At 40.3% G+C, this 9,776-nt stretch overlaps 2 protein-coding genes across 2 annotated transcripts in view; one reads left to right on the top strand and one right to left on the bottom strand.

Annotated features, from left to right (window-relative positions):
* Positions 1 to 1,414: 1,414 nt before the first annotated feature.
* On the bottom strand, positions 1,415 to 5,691 carry ddx19a (DEAD-box helicase 19a). Its single transcript, XM_072366956.1, has 11 exons — positions 5,629 to 5,691; positions 5,390 to 5,453; positions 5,095 to 5,290; positions 4,895 to 4,987; positions 4,244 to 4,346; positions 4,030 to 4,144; positions 3,757 to 3,934; positions 3,422 to 3,659; positions 1,827 to 1,989; positions 1,558 to 1,749; positions 1,415 to 1,476 (listed from the first exon to the last, which is right to left on the bottom strand). The coding sequence occupies exons 1-11, from the start codon at positions 5,689 to 5,691 to the stop codon at positions 1,415 to 1,417; spliced, it is 1,467 nt and encodes a 488-aa protein (XP_072223057.1).
* A 1,707-nt stretch (positions 5,692 to 7,398) lies between these two features.
* The window catches only part of vwa5b1 (von Willebrand factor A domain containing 5B1), a 41,356-nt gene continuing 38,978 nt past the window's right edge, over positions 7,399 to 9,776 (top strand). Inside the window, exons 1-2 of the mRNA XM_072367764.1 lie at positions 7,399 to 7,637; positions 9,592 to 9,748. Of these exons, the coding sequence (XP_072223865.1) occupies positions 9,610 to 9,748 (139 nt within the window). The 5' untranslated portion in view covers positions 7,399 to 7,637; positions 9,592 to 9,609. The remainder of the gene's footprint in view (positions 7,638 to 9,591; positions 9,749 to 9,776) is intronic.

The raw sequence follows: 9,776 nt of genomic DNA, 5'->3' as shown, positions 1-9,776 counted from the left end.
AATCCAGGATGAAACTTTCACAAGTGCATTGTGATAACTTAAAGTCACAAGAGGACATACACTCATTGACTTTTTAAAGTATATTACAGGACATTTTATTTAAGCTTTCAAAAATGAAAACTAGAGCATTTTTATTTATTTGGACATGACTTTTTAGGATTCCAAGAGCTTCAAAAGTGTGACTTTTTCTGTTTTTGAATGGTGAGTAAAAGTTCACCTTCAAACTACTGAAAGAAGTCTTGTAACATATGCCGGGAAGCAATCTTCAATCACAAACCTGTCAAACCAATTTAATTAGAATTCACGCTGGTGTAACCAACAGCAACATGAATCTGACTTTTTCAATTTGCGTTCAATCAAAGTAGCTCCCCAAATAGCAAAATGAGCCTTTGCATCTGCTGCCGGTTGCCAATTTAAATGTTTAATGGTGGCATCAGAGCTGCCTTTGAATACCAATCAGTTTGTCACTTTTAGAAAAAGCATGGTTTCTTGGTTGTTATTTTGCAACATTTTGCTTTTTTTATATGCCAGATGCAGCCCCTCACAAAGAAAGGAAAGTGTAGGATTTAACACGAAACTGCTGTCCTCCTGTCAGTGTTGCTTCCCTCTGTTTAAACACAACTGTGCCATGTAGTGTCATCATATGGCAAAGGTGAAGTCATTGCCCCAAGTAGAAGCCATAAGCAGTTCAAGGCACAGCAAATTACCCCACACCATGTCCTCAGCTGTTGTATGAAGGCTGGAGGAAAATATTACATACTGTTTTATGTATTTCACAAGAAAGACTGCGTACCCTAGCATATTTATTAAAACATTCACAAGGTAAAGTGCACAACAACACATTGTGTTCAACACGCTCAGAACAAGTGACCCTTGACCCTTTAAAAAGGAGAGACACTCCTTTTTATTTTCTACAGCACCACACAAACAGTGTTTCCAACTTAAAGATTTTGAGAGGCTTTAAACTTCCCAGTGTTTTTTCTTTTTGCTTTGCTTGCTGATAGAACATCAAACTAACTTATAAGGAGCCTATTAGTTAACTCCCACTGAGCTCAAACAGGCATTTCAAACCTTTATTATATAGGTAATCAAACAACACGGCAAACCTTCAACATGCATATTTAACACTGTTTTACCAGCTAGTGGTTAGTTTCTCTCTCTGCGAGACGTAACTTAAAGCTTTAAGGTGATCTTTGCTGTCAAACTTAGACACATCAAATGAAATCCAAGCGAAACTGTGGCACAAATTACTGCTCGAAAGGAAGTTTTGCATAATCAACATTTGCATGCATCTTTAAACAAAAAAAACAAAAAACAAAACAAGGTAAACAATACACCCCTGAAAGAACTTGTCACATTTGAGGAAACACGTCTGACCGCGTCGTCACTGCGGGTTGGACACGCAAAGAAGAATTCAGCTCATCAGTTTTTCCATTTCTTCAAGATTGCTCGTGTCAAGTTTAGTGATTCTCCTGTCTGTGGGAGCAAATAAAAACATATCAGGATCTGAGCTGACAGAGTCTTTACCACGATCAAACGGATAGTAAACAGACATACTGAAGTGCATCTCGATTTGGCTGATAATATCCATGCTGCGTTTGCTGTCCACCATGTTCACTGCAAATCCTCGTCTGCCAAAGCGTCCTGTGCGGCCAATCCGATGCAGGTATGTCTCATTGTCAGCATTGCCGTCCATGTCCACGGGGAGGTCGAAGTTAACCACCAGGGATACCTGCTCCACATCGATACCTGCAATTCGCAGGAGCACAAATAAACTGATGGGCTCCTCATACTCGCCAACACGTTTTCATGTTTGGTCTTCTTACCTCTGGAACACACATTTGTGGTGACCAGCACCTTCTCCTTGCCATTCCTGAAGCGTTCGATGACAGCTGCTCTCTGTTCAACTGTCATTTCTCCGCTCAGTAGTGCCACCTGGTGGCCATCTTTGATCAGGTGTGTAGCCAGCCATGAAGCCATTTTCCGAGTCTAACAAAAAAAAAAGATTCAGCTAACTGTATAGCTCTCAATTCATCCCAACATTCCCTTCAGTCAAATCCATGAGAAAAAAAATTAAATAGTCTGTTGTGGTCTAATGGTAACAAGCATTTCTATCAGTAAGTTGACCAAAGTCCATGACCTCATTCAGACCATGTCTATTTATTTTTATCTTGTTTTTTTTATTTGTATTATTTAATTAATTAATTTATTTTTTAAGCAGAGGCTGGAACAGGGGAAGGCTCGCAGATAGCTTAACTTGCAAATAGAACAATAGCTTAAAACCAACCATCCAGGTTTAATGTAGCATTGTGTTAAAATTCTATAAAAAAATAAAAATAACTGTATTTTAAGCAGATCAATCAGTGAAAAAGTGAGGACAAACTGTCATTGTATGTTCAATATAAAAGTTATTTAAGGGGTGGAGAGTGTAGAAAAAAAATCTAAAGGGAACACAAAAAAATGAATGAATAAAGGGAAAAGATAAAAGTGGAAAAGAACTGCTTCAATTAATAAAATTTAATTACAAAATTAAACGAATGCAGCTGAAACTCCGTATTTTCTTTTCCACACTTTGTACAACATCTAGTCTATAAGTTATCTTTTTTATCTTAGTTTTATTGCCATACAATTTTATTCATTGAGACATTTTCTCATACACGCACGCACTTCTGAAAATGGCAGTTTCAGTCTGAGAAATAATTCTTAATTCTTGCCATAACTTGTTTGAGACTTCCCATTTTACCTATAGTACAATGTTAAAGGAAATCATCTCAACAGAGATGGAAGGGACTAACTTCTGTAATAAGAAGCTGGGAAAATGAAGAAAAGAAAAACTTTTCTTGACATGGGGATAGTCTATCATTTAGCCGAACGCTCATTATGGAGGCAGCACTTGTTATGGAAGTCACACAGCCACGTTCACACAAACACCAAAGATTTAAGTCGTAACGCTGCCTGCGGTTTCAGGTTCACACGTGCAGCATTGAGCACAAGACGCTTAGTATGAGCAGGCACATTCTCACAACTGGAAAAACTGCACAGTGGTGACTGGGTGGAGCCCAGGAGGCAGGGCATGATGGAGAAAGAGGAATGAGGAAAGATGTGTTTTGTCTACAGCATGTCCAGCAAGGCGAATGAAGCTCCCTACACATCTTCTACTTATTTGAGTTCTTAATACCAAAGTGCCACTCTCGAACTAATGCTTGGTTCTTCCCTTCTAGGATACTATGGTAACATGACAACGAAAACATAGTTATGAAGATTATGCTGCATTTCGGCCACCAGATGGCCCTAAATAATATACACACCGTAGCTTTATGTCATTAATTGTTGAATTAACTGCTCTACCAGACATATGGTGAAAGATAATTGGAATTTTTTAAAAAGTTTGTACAAGGCAGAGTTAAATCTGTAGACTTACGTGGCAGAAAATCATGGCCTGTGCGATGGTAAGGCTGCCATACAGATTGCAGAGAGCTGTGAACTTGTCCTCCTTCTCCTTGCAGAGCACGTAGAACTGTTTGATGGTGTCCAGCGTCTCCTCTTCACGTTTCAGCCTGATGATATTGGGGTCAGGGACCACTTGCTCTGCAAACCTCCACACAGAGTCCTCAAAGGTGGCAGAGAAAAGCAGCATCTGGCAGTCTTTGGTCAGCTGTCTAAAAGCATGTGACAACAATTCATATGATCTGACATGACAAAAACCGTTATTGTTATCATCATAAACATTCACAGGTTTCTCTGAAAAGAGCCCACCTGTGGATACGAATGCTCTGGTCCCGATGGCCCTGAGTGGCGATCATCACATCAGCCTCGTCCAGCACAAACAGAGTAATCTTCTTGGGGTCAATGTGCTTGTACTTGGTGCACCAGTCGAGGACTGTGCCAGGTGTTCCAATGACAATCTGCTCTTGCAACTTGATGCCTCGCTCCACTGAACACACAGTTAGTCATGCAGTAATACAAGTGACACGACTACCTGATGACTGAAAACAACAATCTCCATCAGAGGCAGTTACAAACTCTTACTTCTGTTCCCACGAACAGCGTAGGCCAGTTTCACATCCGGACAAAATTTCCCCATCTGCTCGATTACTTTACCAATCTGCAGCGCGAGTTCGTATGTTGGTGCGATGCAAAGGCACTAAGAGATACAAGGAGGACATTTTAGGGTCTGATCTGAGGACACCAACTGGCTCAGGAGATTAAAGAACCTGCAAGGCTCTGAAGATATTCTGCTCACCTGAGTCCACTTATTGGCAGGGTCAACATGGCTGAGCATGGCCAGAGAGAAAGCAGCAGTTTTACCCGTGCCAGACTGTGACTGTGCAATCAGATTCTGAGGTCTGAGAGCAGAGGGAGTACACACATAAAGTGAAGGTTAGAGGGGATGTTACACTTGTTTCACTCACATTTCTATTTTGTATCTGTCGCTGTCAGAAGCTTTTGGGCATCAAACAGAAGAAGAGCAGTCAATTTCAGAACCTGGATGATTGGTTACTGAATTGTTCAAGGAATTTTTCCAGAACGATGTGCAACATTTCTTATTCCATAAACTGAGAATGTGCTGCTTCTCTGGGTTTTAAATAACAGTAAGCTGAATATTTACTGGTTCTAAGTCAATTGCTTTGGCATTTATTTATCTCACATTACACACTCTTACCTCTGTTGCCAGGGCAATGACAAAAAGCAATACTTTCAAGATTAGCGCATTTAATTCATGTCACACTTGGTTGTTCTCACTTTGTGAACTCAAACATGCAGATATTTTGTGTTTTTTTTGCCCACGTTTCCTTGATGAAGGCTTTTGATAGCTTAATATCCTTCAATTAGCCTGTTACACTTATCAGGTTACTCCTTTGGCTCTTCTTCAAAAGCGTGAAGGTGAACTCACGGCTGTGCCATCATCATAGGCAGAGCGTTTTCCTGGATCCTGGATGGTCTGTTGAAACCCATGTTGTACACACCTTTCAGCAGCTCAGGTTTCCTAATAAGCATGACAGAGTAATACTTTGAGAAAGGACAAACAAATTAACGTTTGCTCATCCTAATGAAGAAGCAAATCAGTCAAGGCCGCTTTCTTCCTGAACTTACAGTCTTAGCTCCTCAAAAGTCTTCACGGAGTACAAAGGGGAGGTGGGGTCCGCCTGTTGGACCTCCACCTGGTTTCTATTCCTCACTAGAGAGCGTCGGATCAGTTTGTTCAGCAGGGATTGTTCAGCCAGGTCCACTTTGTCCCCGCCTGCTGCTTTCCAGCCTCCATTTTCAGGCTTCTCAGGCACTATGTTGCCTGTAGGTTGTAACACCACGACAGAGCACGTCAGCAAACGCCATTGATACAGTTAGTTTGTTGGGATTAAACATCAAGAAATACAAATAATTAAGTTACCATTTATGTCTCCTTTCATATTCAGCCTATCATGAAGTCGACCGACTTTCTGTGATAAGTCAAACTGTCCAGAGAAAACACAGTTACTCAGGTTATTTAGTTCAAATGTCAGTTAGCGTGTCAGTCAGGCAGACAGCAACGACAAGGCTAACACATTAAGCTAGCCAGCTAACGAGTGATGAGCAAGTGCCAATAGTTGAGGTAACTTTCGGAGCTGCTGGGTCACCTTTAAAACTTACCTGAAAGGATGGAGATGTAGTCTCCTGAACGTCAGCAGCAAGCGCCCATGAGTCTTCAGACATTTTCGAGTATCAATAATAATACGTCTATCCAAGCAAACGCAACTTTTTGCAAAAGTTGCTCGGAGTGAACGAGGTGCGTGGACGTATCGCAACCACGACCTGAACCAACCGCAACCCTCTGGACCACCGGTGCTGCCTTCAGAAGTATAGGAATTATCGGATTACAAAGTTAGATCGAGAGAAAATAACAAAATCGAGAAAATAAATAGGAAAGTGTCAGAATTTTCAATGCGTGCTAATGTTAGCCATAACACTAAACTCCAATTTAAAAGGTAACTTTATAATATAAATTATATTGTATTTAATTTTAGTATTGTAAAACATTTATTTCAGTTTTAGACTTATATTTAAATATAGCCTGTTCCACAAAGCGTTGTATGTCAAATGAAGTATTGGGTTTTCCTTTGTTTAAATCAACACTGCTCTTTTTCATAGTGGGACTGTTACAGCTATGATTATAATAACAAATATTTGAAATCTTAATTTATGTATTTGTCAATTCAGATACAAAAACATTGCAATTGAGTAATCTATGAATCTATATTCATCGAGTGAATCATTATTTTAACTCATATTCACAGCAGCTAAATTGAGTGCATCACATTTGATAACATCCTTTCGGTGGTATGAAAAGCATAAAAAATTCATGAGAACTTCAGCAGTTCATAACTCGCTAATTACTTTGTGTGTCGGACGCTCACTCAATGTTGGTCAACTATTATGAATAAATAATTGAAGGATTTTCATACAAGATCTACTAAAAACGTCTTCTTTCCACTCTCTAGTGAAGATTTGGCAACTTTTCTGAGTTTTGTGAGATCATAAACTATTTAACTGCATTTAACCAGATGGACAAAACATGCTTTGCGTTGTCGTCTTTAAAGCTTATGGCATCGTACCCCGACACTTAATATGAACTTAAGCATCGACAAACAATGAAAGAAAACCCATCAGATTTCAGTGGGCTTTGCTTTTATTTGCTCATTTGGTTCTCTTGAAAGAAGGAGGAGTGCGTGTAAGAGAGGGAGGCTGAGAGACAGAATGAGAAAGAAGGAGGGAGGCAGCAAGGGCATTGTTGGCTGCAGGTTAATTCAATTTAGAGGCGGATGTTGAGTTTCAGCCAGCCTACCCACCCACACACGCGCGCGCACTCGCACTCTCGCGCACAGACAGCAGTCCACATCTTCACAACGCCACCAAAATGATTGTTCAATAGACATTAATTGTCATGGAAACCTCGCACGGAAAAACAGACGGATGGAATCAAGTGATCACAAAATACAGAATCAGCCAAACGCTAGTTTAAAGAACATTCAAAGAAGATTAAGAACATTTAGGTGTTACCAGTCTCAACACAACCAGGCAAAGAGACAGATGGCAGGTGATAAGAGGAGGACGTGCACCGCAACCTGTCCCACCCTTCTGCCGCTGGTGTTACAGAATATAACATGCTCACTGATCTCCCGCTGTTACATAGGATACCTGAATGGTTGTGTTGTCAGCGAGGGCTGGAGTGAGTGGGTGGAGGTGATGATGCTTTTGAATGAGGATGGGGAAAGGGGTGTTTGGTTTGGACCCTCTCTTAGCCTTCTCTTCCTCCCTCAAACTCCAGCATCCACGCAGGGAGGAGGGGGGAGAGGATAAAGGAAACAGTTCTTGTAACCACATGTTGCTGCACTGGATTGAATCACTGCAGCAGCCACCTTCTCTTGTCTTTGCACTGCGCGTCCAACTAACGATGAGGCTGCTGCGTGTGTAGTTCCTGCCACCTGTGGCAGCACTTCTGTTCCCCTATACGCTGCAGGGAGCGAAACAAAAAAAAAAAAGAAAAGAAAAGAAAAGCAAAAAAGCAGAGCCGAGAGAGGTCTTGGAGGAGGGGGGTATCGTTAATGACAAGTGGACTTCTGACACAGAGATATCCTCGCTGCAGTTGACACAAATAAAAGGTAAGAGGATGGTAGTGAAAGTGTGGCCATATCAGATATGAACGCCGCCTCATGACTGTCTGGCGATGCATATTTGAAACATCCCTATAATTGTTTTTAAACGAAGAAAAGGACAGGCAGAGAGATGGTGATTAAAACTGTCAGTGATGTAAATCGGGAGACAGTTCGGCCACAGGTGGCTACACAGCGTCTGCTGTCTGTTCTGACAGAGACGAGTGCAGGGGAGTATGGCAGTGATGATGGAAATTGTTCAGAGTTGATGGTTTGATGGTCTTTTGGCAAACCCTGAGGGAGGCAGAGTGATTCGTGTGACTGAGCCAGACGGGGGAGAAGCAGCTTGGGACTGCCACTTTTAATTCTAATTACTATAAATTCACAAACCGTAAAGAGAAATCTCCCTGTCACGTACCTTAATAAAGACAAACTTTTGCAGCCTTTTTAGTTGAGATAGATCCTTTCGTTTTTTTCTTATTTTTTTATTTTTATTTGTTATTTTGGAAGCCCTACGCTGAGTGTAGTTTGATGTTTTGCAGTTCAGCTGAGCCCAATATTTTTTTCCTCCTCTAAGTCTTCTCCACCTGTAAGAGGAGATTGTTTTCAGAGGGACAAATCAATATATTTCCGTTTGTTTCTCGGTTAGTGGTTGACTGGACACATGGTGGCACTGTTGAGATGGACAACAAAACAGCCTCTGGTTGCATCTATATGACCTTTTTCTCACCATGAAAAATAAAGACATGTGGCGCCTAAAATTCCACTCCGATTTTTTTTTATTTTTATAACCGCTGCTCAGATCTGTTACTGACAACTTACATATTCAATGCATGTGGAAATTTTCCCTATAGATATATATGTATCTTTTTTTTTTTTACATGTGTGATAATATTTAGCCGTTTGTGCGTGTGTGCGCGTGTGTGTGTGTGATATAAATCACCATAAAAAATAGAAATAATGGTCATCAGAAATTAAGTAGAAATCAATTGGGATCAGTCTCACCATCACAATTACACACGTTCAAGATGTTACTGGTCAGTATGGAGACAAGCAGGTAAGCAGGCAGAGCTGTCTCTATGGATATTGCTTTCGTCATAACCCTTCCCATCAAGCCTGTGCTGGAGCTCTTGGTCATGCAGAACCTTGACAGCACATTACCAAGATTGCTGGTGCAGGAGATAGCATTAACAACAAAGCACAGCCATAAAACAACAAATAATTGAGGTTATTACACATATGAATTACTTAGATAATTGGTGTTTCTGTAATCATCCCTTTTTTCCCCCTTCACAATTCCCTGAAATCCCTATGTTTTTCTCTATATGCCTACATTGTTGCTGTGTTTCTAATGACAATGCTGCTTTAAATTTGTTTTATCAGGATATCTCAAATCCTCAAAACACTGGTTTTACATCACATAAAGGAGGATTTTTAAGCCTGGAGTATGTTTAAAGTATGCTGCACTGAACTGGCGTAGATGTTTCTGCTCTATTCTTAAAAATAATCTGTAAGGCCATGCTGCGTATTTGATCTTGTTGGTGAAGAGTAATAAAAAGTACTAAAAAATATAGAAAATTGCTTATTTTTTTCTCCATTTAACCTTGTATGAAGCTCAATGTTGAATATATATGGATGAAATTTAAAAATGTATGAATAATTCTTTGCATCATATGAATAAATCAATAACATTTGGGCTAAAGTAATAAATTCTTTACAATCCTCTTACTTTCTCCCCTCCTCTGCCTTCCCCTCCAAAAAGAGGAGGGGGTCCTCTTTTTGTCGAAAATACGACAAGGACAATGTGGCAGATGTTGAAACTGAGAACATTTCTCTGTCTGTCTATCTATCTATCTATCTGTCTAGCTATATATATATATATATATATATATATATATATGCTGGTGACAACAGCATTTGTCTCTGGCATATAGTATTAATATTAATCTCCTTTTCAAACCAGAATCCTAAAGTCAGCAATATGCCTGGACTTATTAACAAGGAGAACTGGTGTGCTCTGCCGCTCAGTGTGTCTGACATCACTTCCTGTGTTAGGGGTTACACCCTGGCTCTAACGGCCTCTATGACCTATGAAAACATTGAGGATCATGCAATTGAGGGTAAGTGAGACTGCGTCAAATTGTAACC

The sequence above is a fragment of the Leuresthes tenuis genome, unplaced genomic scaffold (genome assembly GCF_036924035.1).
Source record: "Leuresthes tenuis unplaced genomic scaffold, fLeuTen1.0.hap1 SCAF_16, whole genome shotgun sequence".
NCBI lineage: Eukaryota > Metazoa > Chordata > Actinopteri > Atheriniformes > Atherinopsidae > Leuresthes > Leuresthes tenuis.
Note: the sequence above shows the minus strand (reverse complement) of the source record. Positions and strands in the feature narration are given on the sequence as shown.

Excerpts from the sequence above, each read along its gene's own strand:
- ddx19a (XM_072366956.1), bottom strand. The coding sequence starts at position 5,691 with ATGTCTGAAGACTCATGGGCGCTTGCTGCTGACGTTCAGGAGACTACA. Across the intron at positions 4,347-4,894 it reads CCTATGATGATGGCACAGCC|ACCTCAGAATCTGATTGCAC; the intron begins GTGAGTTCACCT and ends CTCTGCTCTCAG. Across the intron at positions 1,477-1,557 it reads CCAAATCGAGATGCACTTCA|ACAGGAGAATCACTAAACTT; the intron begins GTATGTCTGTTT and ends TTGCTCCCACAG.